General features: G+C 38.8%; 1 protein-coding gene across 1 annotated transcript in view; it reads left to right on the top strand.

The window, feature by feature from the left end:
• gbe1b (glucan (1,4-alpha-), branching enzyme 1b) overlaps window positions 1-27,090 on the top strand; it is a 93,127-nt gene that overhangs the window by 29,355 nt on the left and 36,682 nt on the right. The window contains exons 8-12 of the mRNA XM_031751231.2: window positions 6,809-6,924; window positions 8,901-9,028; window positions 9,323-9,421; window positions 19,588-19,698; window positions 19,793-19,964. Coding sequence (XP_031607091.2) covers window positions 6,809-6,924; window positions 8,901-9,028; window positions 9,323-9,421; window positions 19,588-19,698; window positions 19,793-19,964 — 626 coding nt within the window. The remainder of the gene's footprint in view (window positions 1-6,808; window positions 6,925-8,900; window positions 9,029-9,322; window positions 9,422-19,587; window positions 19,699-19,792; window positions 19,965-27,090) is intronic.

The raw sequence follows: 27,090 nt of genomic DNA, 5'->3' as shown, positions 1-27,090 counted from the left end.
TTAAAACATACAGGGGATGCTTATACTTCAGATAGCCCCATAATAGAGTTTTTTTTAATGTTTTTTCTTTCATATAATTACTTGGTGGACACTCATATTAAACATACATAGCCATGCCTGAGAGCACAGTGGTCACATCCACTGGCTTCCCACATTAGCCTTTTGGCAGGGCTAGCTAATCAGAAGACATTTAGCTTAACCTCCTAGGACCTGGCATCCACATATATGGACATCATATTTTGGGTTGTCTAGACCAAAATACAAAATTTTGCTCTACAAGTGCCTGATATCCACTTACGTGGACATTATACTGCCACTGATCTATCGAAATTTAAAATGAATGTCCTCATATGTGGATCTCATTTTTCTCCGAAACAAAAATCAGTAAAAAAAAAAAAAAAAAAAATCAGGTAATTCTTTGTTTTTACACTCATCAAGTCCCAATCAGCCCAAATAGCAAAGAGTTCAAGCATGCCATGAAAGAGTTCGAGTCTTAGGAGGTTAAAGAAGGTAAGAAGGTGGCCTGAACGTCACAAGAGCTAAAATGGTTTGTTTCAGTTAACAAAATAAGAGTCTCCCCAATTTAAAGAGAATAAGATAAATATGGGTTTTTCTATTAGCGGCTCTAATAGAATTCAAATTTGGAGCTGGAATGTAGCATAATAGGTCAATAAGTTGTCAAGATGTGGTATATGTGAATGTACTAAGTGTGTTGCACCAGACGCATAGGTATGTGTCGAACAGAAACTAATTTGGGGACATCTACATCGTTCATCTGTGTCTGTTTCCTTCATGAACCTTTTAAATACGTCAAAGTCACCTTGACACAGTGACCGGGTAAGTGGAGCGCTTGTAGGGGGGTTGGCAGCCAAAGAAGCCAAGCCTTTTTGCAGATCAGTAGTGAGAGTTCTGAAGAGCTTGCTGTGGGTCCATTCTATAATCCCCCAACCTCTCTCAGGATCATTTGCATCAAGTTTTCATCAATTTTTGTGTGAATTCTTAAGATATGAAAAATGGGCTCGGGGCTAGGCTTTTGAAAATGCTTTTTAGTTGAAAGGGAGGACTAACTATTTTCACTTTGACAGTATTATTCTACACATGCATGTCTGTGTATGTATGCATATATCATTTTTTTTTGTTTGTTTGAGCTATAATATAATGCTAAGACACTGGTCCAGTTATTTAATTAGACCTGAATCCATGTAACCCTCCAATAAAACTAGATACACAACAAATGATGCAATTTTCTCTAAAGCATGAGATGACACTACAAAATCTGTTTCCAGCTGTTACCAGCTAAATGTCCTTTAAATTTTGAAGTTCTAGAATAAGAAAACTACACCCAAGGAAAGACATCTAGGGGAGCAAGGAATCACCCTGCTGGTAACTGGCATGCTTTTATTTTAAAGAAATGGAGCAGAAACCATCACAGAAGAAACAACAACAACAAAAAATCTATTTCCCTTAGGAGCATTCGTGTTTTTACATACTTGGACCAACTTTGTGCTGTAGCTGGGGTTTTAGTACTGTCTGATCAATCAATAAACCCACACTTGAAAACTCAGTCACTCAATCCAAATGCATTCATTTCAGTATTTAACACCCATGAGTTATTTCCCCTATCCCATCAGGTCACACAGCAATGGGAAAAGTAGTTTTTCCCCTCTAGTGAGCTTCGGCTAATGAGCTCAGCTTAGCAGTAGGTGTGCAAGTTGGCTTCTTGGAGCTCCCTGTATTGCTACCAGTAGGTGCTCGATGGAGTCACTGAGTAGGATAAGATACAAACACTTTACTTTCATGCACCTCAACCCTTGAAAACTAGACAAATAAGAGGAAAATATCTATAGTTTGTGAATTTTTAAATTGAGTGTTGTACCTGGGGTAGCACAGTAGTGCAGTGGTTTGCACTGGTTCCTCACAGCGAGATGGTCCTGGTTTTGATGTGTTTTCATGGTCTCCCTGTACTTATGTGAGTTCACTGTTTGTACCCCAGCTTCCTCCCACGGTCCTAAGACACGATTGTTAAGTAAACTGACCATAGGTGTGAATGTGAAAATGTTTTTTCCTCCATCCATCCATTCGCTTCCGCTTATCCTTTCCAGGGTCGCGGGGGGCGCTGGAGCCTATCCCAGCTGTCATAGGGCGAGAGGCGGGGTACACCCTGGACAGGTCGCCAGTCTGTCGCAGGGCCAACACACAGGGACAGACAACCATTCACGCTCACATTCACTCACACATTCACACCTAGTGACAATTTGGATTATCCAATTAACCTATCCCCTCAAACTGCATGTCTTTGGACGGTGGGAGGAAGCCGGAGTACCCGGAGGGAACCCACGCAAACACGGGGAGAACATGCAAACTCCACACAGAAAGACCCCGGCCTGATGGTGGAATTGAACTCAGGACCTTCTTGCTGTGCGGCAACAGTGCTAACCACCGTGCCACCGTGCTGCCATGTGTGTTTTTTCCTATTGTGCTTAATTTATGATATACTATTTCTGTCTCTTATCTTATGCTAAAGTGCAGTTCTTCAAAAAATCCCAAAGCTTGTTATGGATGACACTATGTATGGGTCAGATCCTAATTGGTTTATTGAAAAATACAGCATGAGAAGCCCTGATGGTGGGCCGCAGTGGCCCTTTTCATTGTTTTTAATTCTTGGTTTCACTTCAGCTCTTTGCATGTTCTGACTTTAGTCTTCTCCTAGCTGGCAAGGACCAAAAACGGCACAAGCAAGAGTAGCCCACAGACCGCTTTTTGTGACTCTTCCCCTTGGTGACAGTAAACCTCTACAATGTTGAGCATGTAAACATGTTGGAGCCCTTAGCCTGTGGACTGGAAGTGTGTCCAGGTTATACAATGGATGGATGGAACGGAGGAAGGAGTTTGTTTACTTTGTGACTTTAAAAACTGGATCTCCAGAAAGGCACTGATTGCTTTTGGTCATGCTCCTAAAGTGATGTACCACCTTTATGCTTGAACAGTACCTACTATTCCACTGAAAACTGCTGTATGATTTCTGGGTCGAAGCCCGAGACCTAGCTCTGAAAGATTCAAGATTCAAAGATTCAAAGCTCTTATTTTACCAGTGATGACAATACACACGAAGGATGGGCGGTTTTGTCATAGAAACTGATGTTTGCTGCACAAATTGAGGCCAACATGGCCAGAACAGGGAGTAATCAAAAACTAGCAGGAGCACTATCTTATGTTACTAACTGTAATGCAGGATATCTAGCTTACTAGATAACAAAGTTTGAAGACTAGTAATTATCTTTCTTTTTTACTATGGTTATTTAAATTACTTTAACGGCTTTCTTATGAAAAACACTTCTAAATGTCCTGCAACTCCTAAAATATGGTCCATTGGAGAAAACTCTGAAGAATTAGAACAGGCTTGACAGACAGCCACTGATTCCTGAAAGACGGCAAGTACAAAGTGATACTAATTACAGGTTGCTAAACATACAAACAGTCTCTCAGGCAGCAGAATATTCTTCCTAAGATGCCAAGCAAGAGCAGATAGCTGCCAGGCTGCATAAAAAATGCCAGACAAATGGCAGATATCTAACACAAAGCAAAGCAATACAGGGACAGTCTGTCAGACCTCTAGATGAGAATTTACCCAGCAAGGCAGCCAGTACTACCAGACTCGTGGAATGGCTGTTTACAATGTTCTGCTACACAGTATAAAGATGTAATTTCTGCACAAGTCCAACACAGCACCTGTGTGCATCAAGGCATGTGTGATTTGGCTTACTGAAATCACTGTTTTACTGGAGAGCGGTTAAACTGAAAATAAAAAAAACAAACAGTTAGAGAACATTTCAAGCACACACTGTAGTAGCCTCAAAAGGGGGGAAAAAAGGTGTACAAGTAAGTCATAGTCTTCAAAAATTGCCTTTAGTTAATCCATGCAAATCTGAATTTGGAAGAAATGTGATTAATAAATAAATCAAGTTTAAGCCCAGAAATGTGGTTTCATTGATTTTGACACTCCTGTCAGTGTCTCTGTCCCCTGTTGGGCTATAGAAGGTTTTGAAATGCATTAAACGAGCCACCTCATTTGTCCTTTTTGGTCTAACAAATGCACCCCATCCATCGGGTTGTCTAGTGACATAGTTTGGGCATCACACTTCTCGTGGAATGAACTGTCAGCTTCTAAAATTTATTTGGTCTTATCTGCAGCTTACCTGTGATGTTGGTAAAACAGGGACTTAAATCTCTCTCCATGCCATCGTGACAAGTTGACATGTCACCTAATGCAAAATTCTAGAAACACGGCAACTTATGGCTCCCTTCGGCTGGAAACTGAGTGTAAATACACATTGTAATACCGGGCACAGCTATGGCCAGCATGAGGGGCAAATAAGCTCTGATGAGGAGCAACTAAACATGAAGGGGTTTTTTTTTTTGTTATCTTTTTTTTTATTCTGGCAGTGTGCACTTGCAGGTAAAACAGAAACACCCATGACAGATTACTTTATCTTACCCTACAAGCAGCAATATTAGGCTTTTACTCTATTAGTGCTCCCTAACCAGGTTTCACTGTCATCGCAGAGCTTTACTATGAGGACAGTGTAATATGCAATTTGCTTTTGTATTAACACCACAGACCAAGTGATAACTTCATTGAACTGCATAGATAAGTGGTGCATTGCATTGGTACAGAGATCTAACTTTCTCACCGTAATTGGACTTGATGATAAATGGCATTGTGGGTCCTAATGTGGCAGTATGGTTTCATCTTGGGCCTCTGGCTCTCACTGGCTATTATCTCCATCCCGTGAGGATACATTGTGTCTGAGCCTTTGTTGGCTCTGCGCAGTGGAGTGGAGGACCTAATCTATTTATCACAGGGTCTGCGTGACCACCCAGCCAGCCTGCTATATCGGATCATACCAGGCTCTCTTGTGCTCTTTCTCTAGGGATGGAGGAAGTACCGATGTAACATGCAGCTTCACACCTGTCAAACAGTGCTGGTGTTGGTCATCCCTGAGGAATGGAGCACAGAAGGGAATGCATTTAAATGCATTTTGTGTCATGGCTTTCTTGGCCAAAAGAAACTGGGATTTTGTGTTTTTTGCCACAGAGGTGTAATCCTCAGGCTTTAGTGGTAGATAAATCTATAATACATTTTAAAGATAAAGCATTATTAAGGACATGAGCTGTCTAGTGTTTGTGTGAAATTTTTCAGTTTAAGATGTTATTGAAGTGTTGTTGAAGCATGAATCTGGGTCTTCTCGCTGCTTCACCAATTTTTTGACATGATGAAATTGCAAAAAATAAAAAGAATTGAAGGGCCCTTCGGTGTGGTATTGAGACAGGGGGAAAAAACTCTGTGTCTGACCTTTGTAATTCAGGATACTGATATTCAATAATACATTAACATTTTAATTGATGAAGGAAATCAGCCTTACTAGGAGCTTATGTGGTTCACTCTATATAACTAGACAGTGAAATGCCCCCTATAACACAACAAAAATACTTTTGATGAGGTGAAACATTTGTCAGACAGGAGCGTCTTTCATGGTGGGCCTATACAGCTGCCAGCCAACTTGTGGATGCACCATGAATACATATAGTTGAATTATTTCTGTTAACAAACATGCTGTATAATTTGAAGTGTAGCTCAGGAAGTAGAATCAAATTTTATAGTTTAAAACAATCACTGGTTGTACTTCAAAGACACTCCATGGATACAAATTTATCACAAAAACAGAAACCTTCGTTAGATTTATAATGTTTTTTATACACACATAGTAGTCACAAACTATTACAAACCATTGTTGGAGTATGGAGAAGATCTGGGCCTGTCCTAAGCAGAGGCAGCAGTCTGCATTTAATCAGTGTAATGAATGTCATTCGTGTCTCATCCCTGGTGCTTTGCTGCTGCCTCCCAGTTTGGCATCCATGTATACAGTGTTTCATTTGGTCCTCATTACACACACTGCATATAGACAACCAAATATTGAGTTTTTACTGATGTTTCCATGGCAACACACCTCTCAATGGAAAGAGTTGAGGTGTGTAGTGTACTTTGCCTTGAGAGGCTGTTAGAAATCGGATGACTCGCCCAGTCAGGAACGGGGAGACTGGGGCCATTTATGGAATCCACCTCCTCTGTCCTCCACCGACTCAGTCCAGTCAACAGGCACAGTGAGCATTTGCATGCTTTGTAGCACACCGTGGGCTACACTACAACCACAATTTACGCTTTCAAATTCAAATAGTTTATTGTTTTGGTTTTTTTTTTGTTTTTTTGGGGGGGTTTTTTTGTACAGTCTTTGACCTCTTGGTTGTAGGATATTGTAAAACAATGAAGATGAGGCCAAAGCGAGTAGAAGTGTATGATTTATCTCATCCTCAAGAGAGGAAACTCCATTCCTTGCGCAGTGTTTGTTTACCCAAGTGTAGCGTGAAATCCTATCACTTCAAATACACAGAGATGGGCTTGGTAATATAAAATGCTTACCCAGTGATCAAGTTGAAGCATGCGATGGAAATCAGAAAACTTAACCATGCACTGTAAGCCACTGATTTGTAGTTTGACAACTGGTTATTTGAATTGGTTTTCTCCTCAATTTAGTCACTGTACTTAATGAAAACACCGTTCACTCTCATTTGCACTCAATCTCCGACATAATATAAGTTTGGTTATCAATATGTGAATGTCCTGTAGGGGTGAAAATTAATCTCTGGTGCCTAAAGTGCACAGTGAGATGTGTGAATAATTCACAGCTTTTGCTTTGCCTGACCTTGAATATGTGTGCATGTGTGCGCGTGTGTGTGTTTTTTTTTCTAGCTGGGAAGTGTTGCGATTCCTGCTGTCAAACCTGCGCTGGTGGCTGGAGGAGTACCGCTTTGACGGCTTCAGATTTGATGGTATTACTTCCATGCTGTACCATCACCATGGCATCGGTAAGACTGGTTTGTGTGCACCTTATGTTTCAGAGCTGTATGGTGTGAGTAAAGCCTGTCATCCTGCTCTTGTTTATAACTCGCAGTGGAGTGTACACCACACACTCCCGAGTGTTAAAGATTAATTTGAGTTTTGTTGAGAGGTCTAACTTATCCTATCTATCATGAGGGAACATTTTTTTTTTTTTATCAAAGGCTTAATATAAAGGTGAAAGGTTAACAGAAAGGTGAAAAACGTCATCAAAACTAATTTTTTTTTGTTTGTTTTGGTGTTTTTACCAAATTATATTTAGAAAAATTTGGTCTGGTAAAACAAAAAGACCGTTGTCTGAATTAAGATTTACAATAAATGAAATTAAAATATACTTGGTGTAAAACGTAACCTGACAAAATGCAGGTAATAAAGCAGTGTGCCGTCAAAAGTTGGGATAGGACCGTTAGAAATGTTGTCATGGAGGTAAACAATACATTTTACTCAGCAAACGTTAGACAACATTGGTGAACGATTTTCAGGAGTTGTCTGCTTAGCGGATTTTAATGTGCTGAGTGCAAATAGGCCAATTAAAACATCTGATTAGCTACAATTTATAAAATGTGTAGTTTTTAAAAAAAATTGTAGGTTAACTATTGTATAAAATTAAAGTTAATTTTAATATACATTGTAAGCTTAGGTCTTATGTCTGCTCATCTGTATGTGGCTGCTTCATGTGATAACATGTAACATTTCTTTATGTAACAATATATAGCAGGCTTATAAGATAAGAAAATCTTTATTCTGTATTTGGGAATTTCCTTTGTTATAACATTTGATGCAACAGCAACAGTTATAATGGTAGAAATAGCAACAAAGTAGCAATGACAGTAACAAAGGTAAAAAAAAAAATAAGTAAATAAATATGCAAAAATATACGTTTAACAACTGAATGTCTTTAGAAACTTGCCTGACAGAGCAGGTCTAGATGAGATGTTGTTTCATGGAAAAACCTCAATTCCGTCACTTATCCACAATTTTATGACATGTAGATGTATAAAGATGGAGGACGTTCAAGGGTTATGTGCCTTTCTCTGGTGTCATTTCTTAGTCGCAGTGCTTACAACAATTTATTTTCAAAGATTTCTAATTGTTACTTGTGGGATATTTTAATATACTTTAAAAAATCATGTAACATCACTTGGCAACAATACAGTTTTCTTGCTGCTAGAAATGTCAAATCCAAGATCAAAGTAGAGGGCAAAAGGTCAAATGGAGAGATGATAATATCTGAACTTTGACAACTGTGTTTCATGCTTGATACAAATCCAGTTCAAACAAGCTAAATTACAGCAAAATTAGATTAATATTTTGAGCAGAGTTCTGATCTGAAAATTAGCGCTTACCTTCATTTTTGCCAAAATTCAGGGGTCAGAATGTATTTTTGGTGTTAGAACTGCCCTGCTAGCATGCTCATGAAAACTAGAGCAAACAAATAATTTTAAGTACAATTTTCAGTTTCTGCAACTCAAAATTGGTCAAGTTTTACTACTTTTATTTTGGAAGAATTTTGACTGTACACTGTGTCTTGGATGCACTTGAATAATAATCAGTGAATAATACTGTCCACCTTTTAAAAATAAAACTTTAGTTCTCATTATGCCAACAAAACACATTTTTAAACATGCCACAAAGTGAGATAAAGTGAGATCAAGAATATTCATCTGTATTTAATGTTAATAATAATTGCTCCAGAGTTTAAATCTCTGCGAGTACCCTACAAGTTCTGGTAAGTGCTGCTCTTTAGTCTCTAGAGGCATTTTTATTAGTTTCTTATCCAAAGGAGCCTTCGGCCTTCATTAAGATTACATTTATTTCGCAATTTTAGGACATTTTAGAAATATGTCAAGAAGATAAAGCAAAGCAGTAGCATCAGTTTAGAAAAAAAAAAAATCTTTAGTTTGGGTGAAAACATGATGAGTGTTCACTGTGTGGGTGTTTACAGGCACAGGTTTCACAGGGGACTACAGTGAATACTTTGGCCTACAGGTGGATGAAGATTCTGTGGTTTACCTGATGCTTGCCAATCACGTTCTTCATACCCTTTATCCTGACTGCATCACTGTTGCAGAGGTAAAAACCCACTGCCACACACACATCTTTGCATCCACTAACTTTGCAATGACACTGCCCAGAGCTGTTATTAATTAAAAGAACTTATTAGTTAGACATAGCTTACTTACGTATTCATTGCTGTAATTAAAAGGTAATGCAAAAGGAAATGGGGTGTCACTCTTTCCTTTTTTTTGCCTGTGGTGTAGGAATTTCACCCCTTAACATGTGAGTTGTGCGTATTGATAAAATCTTTGTTGAAATCTGTGCCCACAAAGCAGAAATGTGATATTAAATAACAAGACTTTCCTATAGGATGTGTCAGGGATGCCAGCTCTCTGCAGAAAAGTGGAGGAGGGAGGACTTGGTTTTGATTACCGATTGGCAATGGCTGTCCCTGACAAGTGGATTCAGGTAAGGTGATTTTAAATGGATTTTATGTATTTTTATTTATATAGCACCAAATTACAACAAGAGTCCCCTTGAGGTGATTGAAAGTGTAAGGAAAGACCCCACAATAGAGAAAAGTCCTGACAATCAGATGACCCCCTAAGAGCAAGCACATGTGGTTCCTTTAAATCTATCTTTTTGTGTCCCCTTTCTGTATATTTCCTCCCCGGCCACTTTAATAGGCAACGGGCTGACATAAAGTTAGAAAACCTACAAATCATAGAGAGAAGACAAAGCTGGACATATTGGGAAACCTTTGTGGCTTTAAGAAACAGTTGATATGGTACCGGTTTAGCTCTGTGGATGAGCAGGCGACTACATGCCGTATGGCCGGAGAGCACTTGGCCCTTTGCTGCATGTCTTGCCCTCTGTCTCCCCGCTTTCCTATCTATCTTCACTGTCCCTATCAAATAAAGCTTTAAAAGAAATGGTTGATTTTGCGCACTGTTGCACTTTTATGTATTATAGACAAGGAGAGTTGATGCACCTACAAATGACAAAAAATTCCCCCCAAAATATGTGAACAGCATCCAGTGCAAATTATTTAAACTCAGCACTTAAGGCAGAATTTGAAATGTTGAAATTACAAACTGTGTATTCATTTTAAATTTAATAGCAGAAATAGCTGTATAATTCAGAAAGTTGCCTGTAAGACTGTAAAGGTTGTGTGCTCAAAAGTACACACATACATATACACACCTGTTGGAGCTTCTCACGACTAATTAGGTTAATTAGGAACAGGTCATTAACATGATTGGGTGTAAGAAGAACATCCCACAGAGGCAGGGTTTCTCAGTTAAAAAAAAAAAAAAAAGCATGAAGGAGGGTTTACTATTCAGTGAAAAACTGTGTAGGCAAAATAGTTTAATTTAAGAACAAAAAAAGAAAGAATTTCTGAATTTCGTCATTTATGGTACACAATATCATTAAAAGATTAAGAGAGTAAACATGAATCTCTGTACTTGAGGGATAAGGCTGACAACCAATAATGAATGACTGTGATCTTCAAGCCCTCAGGCAGCATTGCATTAAAACATGATCCTGTTGTGGAAATTACTGCGTGGGCTTAAGAACACTTCTGAAAACAGTTGTCAGCAAACGCAGTTTGTCCCTGCATCCACGTATATAATGATTAAAATTATACCAAAAGAAAAAAAACACATAAAAAAGACTCACAAAGAATGCCTTCTCTGGTTACAATCCTGATGTATGATTGACTGAGACACAGTGGAACGCTACACTAGCTCTGATGACTTAAAATTTTAAATTATTTTTGGATATCATGGACACCAGAGCCTCAGGGGAAGGGGAAAGAAAAGGACCATGGCTTGTTGTGAGCAGATAGTTGCAAAACAAGCATTGGTGATGGTATAGCGATTAAGCGAACAAGGCACGGTTACTTTGCACATGTCTCATAAGGCACCATCAGTGTTGACCGACATACAGTCGAACTTCGCCTACTCTCAGTTAAGTATTCACGGATTTTTCTTTGATTTTTCTTTCATGCATCATATCTGAAATATTCCCTAATTATTTTCATTCGGATGATAGTTTAAATTTATTTAGTGTTTGAACTATTAAAATAGGTAGTTTTTTGTGCTCTTTTTAAGGAAAAACCTTATTTATTTCAAAGTATTACAACAGAATAACTCCGCAGATGTAGAATGTCGGTTCTAAACTAGGTTCCCTGCTGTTTAGGACTGTCATGCATTGAAAATGTAAACAAAAGGAGCTTGATACAGTTGAAACAGGATATCAAGCAAGAATTGAAAAGCACTTCACTTTTTCAAGACTGCAGCAATTGGTGCTCTGAGTCTCAAAGAGTTGTGATGCAGCACAGTTGGAAACATGGCCCTGTCCAAGTTCTGGTTCAAAATGATCAAATACTTCTGAAATTATATTATATAACAAATGTATATGTTGTCTTTTTTCCGCTTCCCATTAAATACTATTTTAAATGGTTTGCATATAATTTCCTTATAGCTTAGTTACATTTTACATAGCATCCTAACTTTTCTGGAGAAATGATTGTAGTAGCTGATTTCTAAAATGTAAGAACCACTATAACTGGCTAAATCCTTTCAGGGGTTTACAACAAAGCCTAAAGCCTGTGCATTATACATACCTTCATGATAAAGGTGGCTTTGATGTTCATAAGGGTTTGTTTTGGTAACTCTTTCTCAAGATGGGCAACAGTCACTAAATAAACCCAGGACTGTGAGGCCTAAGGAGGATTAACTTGAGAATGAAATGTATGTTTTCATATTTCTGGTATTCCTTTTGTTATATAAAAAAACAGATAACATTGAACGTGATTCTGAAATCTTTTTTTATACATAGGTTTTAAGGGTATTCAAACTGAAAAAGTTTTTCTTGTTGCTTTTTCTAAAGCAGTGCAACCCTTTTTATTTTTTCCCCTTCTTAATCCTACCCACTGTGCAAGTGGGAAGGTCAGTATTTATCCATCCAAACACTGAGCTATGAATAAATGATGGAAGCGACACAATTGTTATTGAAAAAGAAAAGCTTTTGACTTATTCATTCATAATGACCTTTTTCTTAGATCAGTAATTTTTTAAGAGTCCTTTGCATGGATGTGTGGATTTTTTTTTTTTTTTTTTTTTTTTTCCGTGAATGGGAAGAAAAATGAGATTTAATAATGTGAAGGTCATCTAGTCACTGATCTTGGTGGAAATTTCTTCTGTGATGTTTTTTTTTTTTTTCTTAAGTGAAGCTTTAAATAGGCTGGCAGTCACCTTTACATTTCGCATTATTCATTATCACTCTGAAATGTCTGTCCTTGACGTAGCTTATGATATCAAAGCAAGGGTTATTTTTCCGCCTGTATTCAGTGCTGTTTTGATTTTTCCCAAACGGTTATACAAGCTTAATAGTTAAAGAGCGCCACAAAAAAGGGTTCAGCTAGAAGGTTTATCACCCATCGCTGACTGTCAGGGTAGGTAGGCTGAATAAGAGGATGCTTATTGTCATCTATAACTAAAGACAGCTGTGCTGTGAAGATGTGCAAAAAATGCATTTTTAATTCCAACAGTGGCATTCACATGACACTATGTAGGAAATGATTGTTTGCAGTGTCTAAATCTGGACATTTATATTTTCCTCAGATGGATCTCTGCCATTCAGGTTTCAATTGATTTTTATATTTTGCAGTGTAATTTAAGATGATCTATTTATTATTAAAGAAATTAAAAATAAAATGAGTCTTACAGAAATCTTCCTTTTCATAGTACATTTTCTTTAGTTTTATATAGCAGTGGTCCCCAACCCCCGGGCCACGTGGATTTCAGGGTTTGTATCTGTTTTTAGCGGGCGTTTTTTAATCATTTTTATCGTTAACTCGGTTTCCCTGGGTCTTTTCCCGTGTGTTATGAATAAATCTTCTATATTTTTGGTACTGGTTTTATTTTTGTTTATTTTGTTAACCACCACACCTTAGAGGCCGGTCCGTGAAAACATTGTCGGACATAAACTGGTCCGTGGCACCAAAAAAGGTTGAGGACCGCTGATATATCGTATATATCTTTAGCTATATACTCATTGTAGAGTTTTAATATACTGGTCTACCATGAAAGATCTGTGTTTAAAGATAAAATGTGAAATGGAGGAGTTGGAGGTGGAAATGAGAAGCAGTTATTTTTTTCCTGATTATTAATTGCTTTGTTGTCATGTCTTTTATTTCAATGCAGTCTCACTTGTCTACTAGAATAGAATTCATCAAAGATGTTAATTTCTGTTTACATTTTTATTTATCCACATTTTCTTTTTTTTGTCATTATGACAAATATTGCACCAGATGATCATTGTTAGAGTTTGGTATATCTGCTGCACTTATCTTCACTTACCACATATATGATACACACACAAAATTGAGAAGAACATGCAGGTGGATGCTGGGGTGATGGCAGGGTTGAATCAGCAGGAAGTGATACAGGGCTGCAGCATCACTGAGATGTCAGAGGGAGAGAGAAGGAATTTGCAGCATAGGCAACCAAATTGGGTAAGTTTGTTTGGTTTACAACATGAGCAAAATCAGGCATGTTATATGTGTATGATACAGCAGAGCTTGAGCTGTCTGGGAGAACTAGCTTGCAGGCTTTGCTCTATTTTTGTTTACACTACATTGAGAAAAGCCTTGTATGGACTCGTGAAGTCCTACACCCTTTACCTTTTTTTCCCTTTTTTTGTAAAACAGTCTTCATGTTGACTGAAGAGGTTTTACTTTTACTTTTTTGGTGAAGCTTGCCATCAGTTATCCAATACAGCATGACGCACAGCTCTTTGCTCAGGGAAGGAAGCTCAAACAAAAAGCATGCAGAGAAAAACCTGCTGGAGGAAAGGCATTCATTAGCTTCCTGTCTGGCAGATGACACTACAAAAGGAGCTGCGTTGTGCTGTATGTCTATAGGTATTGGTCAACAGGACTTATGTACTGTATATATTTAGTATGCTAATACTCCTGATGAGTACACAACCAGTAACTCGATTTTTTTACTTAACAAAAGCAGCTTCATGGGTGCTTCCAATTACTCTTCATTATGGGCAAAAATGATAACAGTATCACAGTGTTGGGTGTTAACGACGTGTTATCATACAACACTGCTTCAGACTGGATGGAAAATTCTGGGCACCAAATATTCTCATTTCTTCCACAACAACTGCTGAAGCACCCTTTAGTTTGGCACTCCAGCCCAAACTGCCACTGTGAAAGTGCTTGATGGCCCACACTGGAAAAACATTGTTTATATCTGTTCAGCCATCAGGTATGGAAGTCCATAACTATATAATATTGAAGCCAAGTAGCAGAAAGCACATACCCGCCCCACCATCCACCCAGAGACAAAATAAGGTTATTATGGATTTTATTAAATAATTTTCTTTTTTAGTTTTTTAGCCGCAGTTGGTGACAGCACCAGCATCCCAATGAACATGGACAGGTTCAAGCAGCTATTTCTGCTTTAGAGCTCTGTGTGTGTGTCATCTGGAGGACTTGGATAACTTTACAATACTTGGGACCAGCACGCAACTTCTAATTTATTTTCCTGACCCCGTTTGTGCTTGATGACAGAATGTGTTTTGATGAAATCAGCAATTATTACTTTAGAAAGTACAGTTGCAGTGAGTTTTCTCTGGGGATGCGTCTGTCTGTCGGGTTCAGCCGGTAGATGAATGTAGACCGTTTTTTAAAAATAATCTTTTATTTTTTTACGGGTGCAAGTGAGCATTTTCAGAGAAAGTAGAGGCTTTTTTTCCGTTTGAGGAAAATGTCTGTATGCAGAATGCCTAAAGAGGTTGTCTGATTTAAAATGCATGTAAAACTGTGCCTTTTTAAATGTATCTGCTAGCCCACACTAGAAGTTTTATTTACTCATATTTTGGTGAAAAAGCAAAATATAAAGAGTCTGACCTCGGCACCGCATGCATCCTCTTGCTCTATGGTTTCTTGTGTTTCTCAGTGGGGGAAGTCAACGCATCGTTAATCAAGTCTGTCTCTCACAGCAGTGGGTTTTACTCAGTAGTAGGGATGTGGAGGTAGAGGAGAGGGGAAGAGGGAGAGAGAGAGATCGTCCCAGACTTGACCTTCCTCTGTGATACTTGCAATAGGCGTGCAGCAGGCAGTGCTGTACCACCGAGGTTTCACAGGATTATCCTCAGGATGCCTCTGGAGAGGTTCTTGCTGCTTTTACTTTCCAAACAATATTGCTGGCAATGCAATATTTGTTTAGATTCTTCTCCTGGTTGCAATTTTCAATTAAATTTGTTCCTTCCCTCAGGAGACTTGAAGCTGGAGGAGAGCAAGTGAGCAACGAAATTTTTTATTTTTTTTTTTGTATTTCTGTGCAGGGAAGCATTCATATGAACATGCCTTGGTATAGTCAGTGGAGTGCACTCAGGGCTAGCCTTGCCTCTTCTCACAGAGTGTCAATTAGGGAGGGATTTGAATGGACTGAAGTGGAGCCTCCAGTGAGGTGTGTGTTGCAGAGAAGGAAGACGTGAAGCGCGGAGGGCAGGCATTCAGACAGACGGAGAGAGACAGACAGGCAGGAAGAAAGAGAGGGAAAGGGAGACAAAGACGCAGAGCAACAGAACCGTGAGCTTATTTATAGATTCACATGTGTGCACGGATGAATTTCTCTCAGTTCCTTGGCTGGGACCTCACGCTGTGTTTCGTCCTCAGCATGACTGATTGATATGACTCATTTACTGGCTGCACAAGGCTGTTAGGACCAACAGACTGTGAAAAATTAAGATATCCTAATGAGAGGACCAGATAAGGCGCGCAGCACAAGTTTGGATGATTCGATCTGATTATCACCATAAAATGCTGTCACTCCTAATGGATAATGTTACAAAAGCCCTTTAATTTAACAAGCACCCTTCCCTCCAGCTACAGTGGATTGAGATGTAATTGAAACAATTAGAGGCGGCAGAGGTAGAGGGCTCCATGGTTGCAGCTCGGATAAAAGAAGGTGACACGGAGAATTCTCCAGCAGCCCTCTGCTTCTCTCAGCTGTTCAACTCGAATGACCTCTGAGTCAATTGTTCCAATTCTTGTTTCTGTTCCTCCATTTATTTTAATTGAATGAAAATATCAGTCCGCACACCTCTGTCCTTATTAGTTTCAGGGGGAAAATCTATTTCTAGTCCACATACTTTGCTCTACCCATCATAGCAGAAACACTTTCAATTACAATGACTTAATAAAATTCAGGCTGCCAGAAAGCAAAGATGTTCTTCAGCCTGTTTATGTAAACATGTCAGCGATTTCTTTGCCAGCCTTAAAAGGGCGCCCACTCTGTCTGACCCCCTCTGCCAGTGTCACACTCTGCTTGCCTGCTTTAATGACAGCACCATTTCAGGTTCGTCTTGCTTTATTTTATTAGCTAATTGCACTCTGAGGCCACCCTTGTGTGGTGTTAACCGGTGGTGCAGGATTTCTTTAGCAAGGGCTTTTGCAGGAAAACTCTGAGGTGAGCTAACAAGTGTTTTTCAGCTGAGCGAAGCCTGCCGATGAGACATTTCTGTGGGCAGAAAAGTTCATTAATTTTCAAAACAGTGAACATATAAAGATGGGATGAAATTAGCTTGATCCACTGGATTGAGAACTGCACACCTTTGTTCCCTTTTCACCTCTGGGGGCGGCACTGTATGTGCAAAGAGAGGATGTGCCCATAGCAACGCAAACTCAAACACACTTTCAGCAAATGTGATTGCAGAGAGAGCAGAGGCAGGATGCTCAGGCCAGCCACAAAATGTAAAACAAGAGCTTTAGACTCACATTCCCCACCAAGTCCTTGCCAGCACTATGTGATGGTGGAAGAGAGCCTCTTGAATCAGTCACAGCATGTCTGTGACAGTGAGATGACCTCATCCTGCGCTGCAAGATTTTTTTTTTTTTAATTTTATTTTTGGCTCTGCCTAATTAATCTGGGCACTCTGGTTGGCTCCTGACAGCAGGCTTGTAAAGTAAGATTTGTGCACTGCTCATTATCATTGATGAAGTGGAGTGTCAGTGGTGCCAGGAAGCTCGGCTGGTCGGGGCTGATGTGGGTGAGCTGGTGGTAGAGAAGTCGTCAACCCATTCACTTCTGTCTCTGCTCCGACAGTCCCACTCCCAGATTAATTGCTCCCAGACCACTTTTGTGGTTGAATTGAATTGTAATGATTCATAAGGAAGTGTAAAATGTCTGATTGTACGTGGATGTGGAGGCAACTAGGATGATCTCTGGGGCATATCCTGTAGATTCGGTTCTCTAGCTGTGATACTCGAGCTGGAGGTGAACAAAAAGATGCCAATCTTTTAGAAGATTTTCATTTAGCTGGTGTTTAATGTGTAATTTATAGTGTAATTTATCTGCATGTTGTGTAATTAGACCAAGCCGTCCTCCCTAACAAGACACTTTGAATTAAATTAACGGTTTGTATTTAATAATTTTTTTCTATACTCGCCTCAACATGTGATATGTTTTTTTTTTTTTTTAGCTTCACTTCCACTTGTCCCTGAAATGACTGTTTGCCTTACAAATATTATTACCATTACGTTTTCCATTATAAAGCCATTTATTTTGTGACATTGTTTTACAAAGAGAACTGGGTTTAAAAAAACAAAACAAAACAAAAAAAAACAAGAAAAACTTGCTTACTTTGCTTCCAAGTATTACCTTTTAAATATTATGATGGAAGTTGTTCTCTTTTCTGCCTAAATATTCAAGACCAAAGAGTACCGTATTTTTCGGACTATAAGGCATACTGGATTATAAGGTGCATTAAGTGAAACAAACAATCAGATAAGTCTAACTTTATTCAATTCATTCACAATAACTCTCAAAATTGTTTAGTTGTAATACATAAAATACAGAACAATACACTCACTTTTTCAGTTCATTCCTCTTCCACAAATCCATCAAATTCTTCATCTCCAGTGTCTGAGTTTAACAGTTGGGCGATGCCCGGATCCCTCTGGTCATTATCCGAGTAAGTCTCGTTGCTGTTACTTAGCTGTTCAACGATGATTCCGGCCTTCGTGAAAGCTCAGACAACACTTGAGACTGATACCTTAGCCTAGGCATCCACAATCCATTGGCAGATAGTTGCGTAACTTGCCCGCTTTGTAACATGTCTCTTAACAGGTGCCATTTTGGGGTCCTTATACACACACCATAATATTATGTTGAAGCACAGTAGTTATTACTCCGCGAGGCTCCTGACTACGGTAGCCGTAATGCTCCGACAAGCCATCAAGTGGCGCGGGTTCATAGTTTACCAAAGTCATACTAAAACATTTTTAATACATAAGGCGCACCGGATTATAAGTCGACTTTTGAGAAAATTAAAGGATTTTAAGTGCGCCTTATAGTCCGAAAAATACGGTAGTTTAAGAGCCAAAAGTACTAAACATAAACTCCAAATAAACTACTAATAACTAATTTGTTTTGTCATCTTTAATATAAATTGATTGGTGGGAAGCTTAGGTGGTAAAAACATTAGAAATTGTTTGTAACTGTAAGTGATTTTTAGATATGCTGTTTGCTCAGTTTTGTGGCTGACCTCAATCCAGAGAGTAGTGGACAAGGCTTAGCTCGAGGATCAAGGCAAGCCACGAGCAGTTAAAACATCTGAGAATTTGTAGTACATGTAGATAATAAGCACCTTACTGAGGTTTTCTGGTAGCATTGGCAATGACTAATATGGCCACACAAGGCTAAGGTGAGGAGAAGTGAATGTGAACAGATGGTGATATATAGAGCGGGATAGCCTCTATTTAGGTGGACCAGCCAGTTCATCTCAGACATATTGATCGGCACAATTTACTCTCTTTACTCAGAGGATTATGGCTCTGTAGAGTAATATAAAGGTTTCCTGACATGTCAATCAGCTGTCACTGCCAATTCCACAGAGCAGACCTCAGCCTGTCACTGAAATGGGTTTTCCAACTCCCCCACCAGTCAGACAGGCTGTATGTCTATTGCCAAGGGTTCTTGGAGGGCACTTTTAGAAATGATAATGTTACTGTAGCTTTCTAGCATTTCTTATTTATTAAACCCACTCTCTGCCAACTGCAGTACATATAATTATTGCTGCTCTACTATTATTTGTTAATGGAATGGCAATTACGGCTAGTTAGTGCGACTGTATAGCAACATTCTGTGGGAGGATAGGCTTTGGGTGCATGTTTTGGTGACCCCCGTGTTTGCTTCTGACCTCTGTAAATGACTCCTTTGGCAGAAAGTGTGCATGTAGGCAGGCCAGCAGAGGGGCATTGATTCCATGTTTGGATTTATTGTTGAATCCCTCCGTTTGGATGAGAGGCTCTGACCTTGCCCATCTCAGGTGGAGAGAGCTGATGCCTTACTACCCATGGGCTGTAGTGAAGTTATTAAAAACTCCATTACCACCATTCAAAGATAGACATAACTCACAGTGCGGATATAGAGATGTCAAAACAGAGATTGATCTGAGAGAGAAGTGTAACCCAGAGAAAACTCAGGAAAGGAAGAAAGACTGCCAGAACTGAAACACTGAGCTTTAGGCATCAGTCAGGGCCAGAACAGCTCTCTCAGCTACACATCTATCACGCCCTTTTTCAATAACCCGTCTCTGTCACTGTTTAGATCCTGAAGGAGTTAAAGGATGAGGAGTGGAACATAGGCAATATCGTCCACACACTGACCAACAGGCGATACGGAGAGAAGTGCATAGCTTATGCCGAAAGTCACGATCAGGTAAACTTTTCTACAGCGTCTTATGTTGTGCCAGTAGAGTCTGCATTAGTTCAGCGTGAACGTGTGAATAATGAAACACCGACTGCCTTTGTAGGCTCTGGTTGGCGATAAGAGCCTGGCCTTCTGGCTGATGGACAAGGAGATGTACACCAACATGAGCTCCCTGATCCCCATGACAGCCATCATAGACCGTGGCATGCAGCTGCATAAGATGATCCGCCTCATCACTCATGGCCTGGGTGGAGAAGGCTACCTCAACTTCATGGGTGAGTCACCATGCTAATCCATAAAATCTAACATTTCATGGATTTTATTATATGCCAGATTTATATTCTAAGCAGGCTTTAAGGAATATTGCATTGACTTTGTTATCTTTAACAAGATTCTTTTTGGTGTCATGTAGTATAGTTCTGTTATTTTATTGTGCTTTTTTTTTTTTATAACAATCAAAATTATTACCAACTCTAGTAAGTTCACACCTTTAAAATCTTCAAATATTCCTTGTCTTTTATTCCTTGTCAAGAATGACAGCTTAAAGATTTCTAATATGCTTTGCAGTAATATGAGAGTGAGTTTGCATAACTATGTATGTCATATAAATTCACATTTTTACATTAGACAAAATAAATCAGTCTACATGACATCTTGCTATTTGATTAGGCAATATTCTTACGTAATCATACCACATAACAACATGGTTCAGCTAACATTGAAATGCTGAACAGTCAAGAGGTGATGAAGGTCATGATTGTGAGGCAGCACCCCTCTGTTTGGCTCATTTTTTATTAAAACGGCGAGGAGAATCATTTCAGATCCCCCTCATGCACCGCATTCTTCCTGAATTTGAACTTCTTCCCTCAGGCAGACACAACAATCCCTTAGTGTTCACCGAACAGATATAAATACGCATTTATTCTCCTGTCCATCCAAGTGTTACGCAGGCAACAAGCAGTAAGAGGCTTTATGATAAATATTTAATTGATAAGGCTATCCCTACCTAGTGCTGTTATTACTCTAGCTACAGTTATTTTCTGTATACCCTTGTAGCATACTGTGCTTTTTTGTTTGAACGTAAAATAGAAAATAATTAAATAAATAAATTCTTTTTACCATTTCAATAATGGAAATGCAAATTCATCAAGGCTAAAAATAACTCGATGAATTTTTCATTCGGGGAAAGTGCTCATTTATATGGTTTGTTGTATTTCTTTCATGGAGCTGAAGTAGCTTGCTGCCAATAAGTCAAGGCCGATGATAAGCATCAAAGAGCCATTTTGAAGTGGGGCTGACATCGCTTTGCTGACTTGATCATAAAATACAGGGCAAAAGCCGTCAAACAGGTCCCCTCCCCTTTGCTCAAATGGAGTCAGTTCTCAGTCATTGTTGAAATGCTCTTCATTTTCAACTCATCGTCTGAGCCAGGGGCATGACTTTGTCAAGGCCTGCTGGTAAAGATAATAAAGTGATAATTAATGATGATGGAAGTTGACCTTGGTTCAAAGGAAAGCATTTCCTTGAACGTGCCACTCACTTGCTTAATGTAAATACTGCTTATACTTGTGATCCAAAGCATTTTAGCTCCACCTGGTGACCAGGTGCTCAGGTCAAACAATAAAACAATTCCTGTGCTGACCATTTGAACTTGTTGTCAATCCCTGTTCACCAAAATGTCCAATTTTTACCTCGGGAAAAGGCTGTCGACTTCTGATAAGTGGATTGATGTGCTTGGTGAAAAGAAGCACAGTCAAAACAGCTGTTCTCAATGGACAATCATAACAGGGCAGTCCATAATGATTAGGATGTCAGAAAAGACAACTGAAGGACAGTTGATAGTAATTATATCTGATTCTCTGGCTAAAGTATAGCTCAGAGGCACTCGTTGCTGCACTCTTGGCGCTTGTCTCGCATGGATTTTGCTGCCACATTTACTTTCAACCACTCTGGCAGCTTCAGAATCACGGTGAGTTGATGAGACAAAACAATACTTGAAAAGTCGATTTGACAGTGATTTCATTAATGCAATCACTCTTTTGTGGTAAATACTACAAAATTTGCTCACTTGCCATCCCGGCCTAAACCCACCCATGGAGCAATTTTCCATTGATTAGAGGTCGGAACGGTGCATCGACGTGTGGGCTCAAAGTGGGTTAAATTTTAGTTCAAAAGGGAAAGTTTAGCAGACATCTAAATCACACCCAGCTGTTGTGTGAACACAGTTTCAACAGCTTTACACTGAAACACTGTTGCCTCACAGCAAGAAGGTTGTGGGTTGAAATTGGATGAATAGTAAGAGATATAGATATATAGAGAGAGAGATGGATATCTTTTTTTTTTTTTTTTAATTAACCCTTTCATGCACGAATTATGTCAACCTCAATCACGATTTTTCTCTTAAGTATTTTATTCATCTGTAGGCATGAAAAAAAGATTTTTGAACTTCATTTTTTTAAACATGTACTTTTCAAAGAGTTCTTTACATGTCCACTTAGATGGACAACATCACTTTTGGAGGTGGATGGCGGGGTATGGAGTGACACATCAGTGTCCAATGTAGTGGTTTATGTGCAAGTATACCATCAGCACTGACACAAATACAAGAAAACAACCTTTGAATAGCTGTCCACTGTAGTGACCACTATGCGTGAAAGGGTTACTGTTATTTATTGTTTTTTAACTCCTGAACAGTTGGCGTGGAGATCCCATTATTTTGTTGTACATGTACAATAACAATAAATTATTCAAAGAATAATTTATATTCAAAAAATTTTACAACAGTTTAGGAGTTAGAGCTGTTTTTCATACATAGACCTCTGTTTTCAGAGGCTCAAAAGTAATTAAACAAACTTGCAGTGTTTTAAGTATAAGAACTAGATGAAAGTCTGCCCTAAGTCTTGAACCCATGGACGTCACCAAATGCTGTGTTTCCTCCTTTGAGATCCTCTAATAAGCCTTAACTGCAGCCACCTTCAGTTCCTGCTCTTTTGTTTGTGTTTGCTGCATATTTGGCTGAGATCAGGTGACTGACTTGGTTATTGAAAAATATCCCATTTCTCCTTGAGAAACTCAAGGCAAAGAAATACTGTGGGCCGTTGTCCATTTGTACTAAGAAGCACCATACAGTCAGTTTTGTTGCATTTGGCTGAATCTGAGCCAGGACTAGAGCGGTCAAGAAATTGACTCTCAGATACAAATCATTACTAAAAATTGCTATCGGATTAGATAGACTCATTTGCAACAGTATCGATTTGAACAGCGCAGTCTTCGCCTCCTCCAGCTGATACACAGCTTCACACAGCACCTGCATTCAGGCAGGTACATGGCTCTTCCACTCAGTAGCAGCAGAAGTAGTTTACATTCACTGACACTTAACAATGCTTTAGAAGGAATTTTGAGAAGTCAGTAAAGCTCCCAGTTCATTGAAGTACTAAACAGCTTTCATATATTTGCACTATATCAGTTAATTTAAAAAATAGTGTCGTCATTTAAGTTATTGTTTATATTGTTCTAATAAAAATAAAATGAATAATGCCTCTTAATTTTTGGTATGTATGGTATAGAGTATTTTCCTGGGTATCAGTATTGCACTTGCACTGATGAATGTAAGATTTCTGCTACTTCAGCAGTCCCATCATCAATAAGCAATAGTGACCCAGTTCTGCTGGCAGCCATACAGCCCATGCCAGCACACTGCTTCCACCATGTTTGACAGATGATCCAGTATGAGTGGAATCATGACTTTTTCCTTTCCTTCTCCATACTTTTCTCTTCCCATCATTCTAGTACAAGTTAATCTGGGTTTGATCTTTACAAAGCATTTTTTTTTTAGAACTGTGCAGGCTCTTTTAGAGATTTTTTTTGGTGAGCTTTAAACTGGACTTCTTAAGCCTGAGTGTAACCATTGGGTTTGCAACTTGTTGTAAACCATCTCTTGTTCTCAGTGATAGACCTACAACCTGAGAGTGTTCTTGAGTTGGCTAGATGTTGTGAAGGGTATTTTCTCAACCATCTGTCGCCATGCACTTTAGTTGTTTTCATTGGTCTTTCTGGCCTTTTTGTGTTGCATATTATCATCATCATTATTATTATTATTATTATTATTATTATTATTATTATTAATAATATTATTATTATTATTAATGTACCTTATTACATCAAAATTAGTTTTTAGTTCATATTGAAAATTCCAGTGAAAAGCTACCAGATACAAGTTTAACACCTTGAATCAACTTCAGGTCTTTGAGATGACATGTCAATATTAAGGGAACTATAATTAAGGGAACTGGAATTTCATTTGTTTTAAAAGTGGCACGCCAGAAAATCATAATCTCAAGCAAATAATTTCATATTACAGGCATAGATATTCATTGTGTTGCACACAATTCAATTCATCACTGTTGCTAGTTAATTTGACAAACTTCATTTTCCAAATTGTAAACAAATATGGTATAAAACAGAGCCTCCCATGGTGCAACTTTGATTCCATTTGTCATGCTAATCTGTCAGCCACAGAGATTGTAGCATCACTGCTTTGAAAGTGACCAAGCACAATAGAGGATGTTTTTTGGGGGAGGTTTTTTGTTTTATTTTTATTTTTTAACCGACCACCCCTTTCCAAACTATCAAATGTCAGATTGATCTGAGCAAGCGGAATTCCTCTCAAAGGGCTGAGCTGTATGCGACAGCGTGAATCTGCTGTAGCACTTGCCAACCAGACAATCTGGCCTGTGTGCTTGCTTCTTTGTGTGCTTGGCTGCCGAGTTCCACGCATGCATATTGTTAAATCTACCTGGAATTTAACTGTACAAGTTCCAATGAACACCTGCACCTGTGAAATGAAATTATTTGCATGTGACTATGTTGTCTTTTGACACAAATGCCAGTCCATAGAACAGATCTCACCTGGCCATAAAACTGCTTACTACCCACCTGACAAAATAGTTTTCATTATCTGAGAATGGGGAACTGTAATTCCTAATTATTTCCACAATTCTTTAGTTGAACCCCTTGATTCAACTAAAGAATCAAGGTATCATTATTACTTGGAAATAATAATAATAATAATGATATATAATAATATATCATTATATCATAATATATCACAATAATAATAATAATGATAATGGATTGGATTTCATATAGCGCTTTTCAAGGCACCCAAAGCGCTTTACAATGCCACTATTCATTCACTCTCACATTCATACACTGGTGGAGGCAAGCTACAGTTGTAGCCACAGCTGCCCTGGGGCAGACTGACAGATAGCTGCCATATCGCACCATCGGCCCCTCTGGCCAACACCAGTAGGTGGTAGGGTAAAGTGTCTTGCCCAAGGACACAACGACCAGGACAGAGAGCCCACTGCCCAGGGATCGAACCGGCGACCTTCCGGTTGCAGATACGCTTCCCAACCCCCTGAGCCACGGTCGCCCCTAAGTCTACACTTCAATCACGTACATTAATAAGTTTTTGTAATTTTGCCTAACTGTATATGTCCATAACAGAATTACTTTCACCAGCATTGGCTCACACTAGTTGGATGGTCTGTTGGTCCAATTAACCCCACACAGGGAGTCAATTTAGTTGTCACATAATTGCATTACAATTGCTCAAAAGGTAACGGCACCATAGACAGAGTCCAGAAATCCTTTTGACAGGAATTTTCAGAAATGATGGAAAACACAAAGCTAGTTGGCTATATCTGTTTTGAATGTGTCCCAGAAGCCACACCCATAACATTGAGCCTTAATAAATTTTATATGGGTGATTAAAAACAAGAAAATGTGCTTATACAATGAGGAAAGAAATGGCTGTAGACATCAAAACAGTCACCAGACAGTAAACAGTTTTTATTTATTTACTTATTTTTTTGCTCTGTGGCATTTTAACATAGATATTGGCATTTGAAGCTCTGTATAAATCCGTCATAAACCATAGCCACATCTTCAACTGAAACAGTTGGGCTGAATTAATGATACACAAGTCATTATTTTGTTGTCCTCTATATTGATTACATTATGCAAACATTTACAGTGTATGTTGGAATAAAATTACTCTAGCCCTAGACTAAAAATGACAATCTTAATAATATAAGTCACAGGTTAGCAAACCTGGAGTTCAGTCAGTAAATCAACATTGAAGGTGAAGGTTAGAATTGGATATAAATATAGCTAAACCAGTCTGCTGTTCATAGGAGGCGGATGTGACTGTGGATTGAAAAAGAAAATCGTCTTAGGAGACTTATTACCGAGATCTGACGGTTTTCATGAAGACAGGAGGTTAAAGAGTATTTTCAAAGAAGGTTGAAAGTCATCCACAATTAAATGACCTGTATATAAGTGGAGCTGATACCATATACAATAGTATTTTGAGTATTCTCCACCTGGCAAAAGGCTTCAGAAGAGCCATTTACGTATATGCATATGCTTAAACATAAAAATGAAATCTCCCTCTGGAAAATTGTTAGTTAACTCTATTTGATATTCTAAATTTAGAGTTTGCAGAATTAGACAAGTGAGACAACCCAGAATTCAAACTTAAACGTAAACCGTTCTGTCAAGTCGAGACAATCCAGTCAAGTAAAGCTCAGTGGTTTGAAGAGCAGATATATGAAAGAAGGCCAGTATAAAGGAAGCAGAGAAAGGAATATTGTTCTCTTTTGAAAACTGCTGTCAGGCTGACTAAAATAATTCTGCTATCATATTATGATAAGTAATAGTGGGTGAAAGTGTTTTCAAAAGAACATAAAATGAGGGAGCTGATGAAACATTTTTTCAAGTCTACAAAAACATAAGACGCTGAAGTTGATTATTACGAACTTTTCCAAGTTCAGACCAGTAGACGAGTGGTAGAAAATGCTCGGGACAAAAAATATCAAGTAAATCTGAGATGACACGCCGTGTCAATGGATCAATGATGGCAGAGTCATTTAGCCAGTGCTGAGCAAGAGCAAATTGTTTGAGCAAGCAAATCAATTTGAAGTGCCTAGACTAGAAAAACCCATTTATTTACTCATGACCAAAAGCAAACACTACACAGCAAGAGGACAAAGGGAGCATCCGCATTTGAGGGGCTCAGAGACGGATACTGTAAAGGATGTTGGAGCGTGAGTGACATTAAAGCACCAAGTGGCGTGGCAGTAATGAAACGCTTGAGTGGTTTTATCATTACATCAGCAGGGACAAAATGGAAGTGCTCCAACTTCCTGACTTTCAGTGCTCACAGAGACTTAAGATAACCTTGCAGATTTACAGTCTAAATTATTGAGCTAAAACTTCTCCGAGCACTTTGCATTCATAGAGAGCTACAATGCAACAGGCAACTATTATACTGCAGCCTTGGACAATGAATTGAAAACCAGCTCTTTCTCCTCATACATTTCAAATACATAATCCCAC

The sequence above is a fragment of the Oreochromis aureus genome, linkage group 14 (assembly GCF_013358895.1).
Source record: "Oreochromis aureus strain Israel breed Guangdong linkage group 14, ZZ_aureus, whole genome shotgun sequence".
Lineage (NCBI taxonomy): Eukaryota > Metazoa > Chordata > Actinopteri > Cichliformes > Cichlidae > Oreochromis > Oreochromis aureus.
This window is presented reverse-complemented; position numbering and strand designations above follow the sequence as displayed.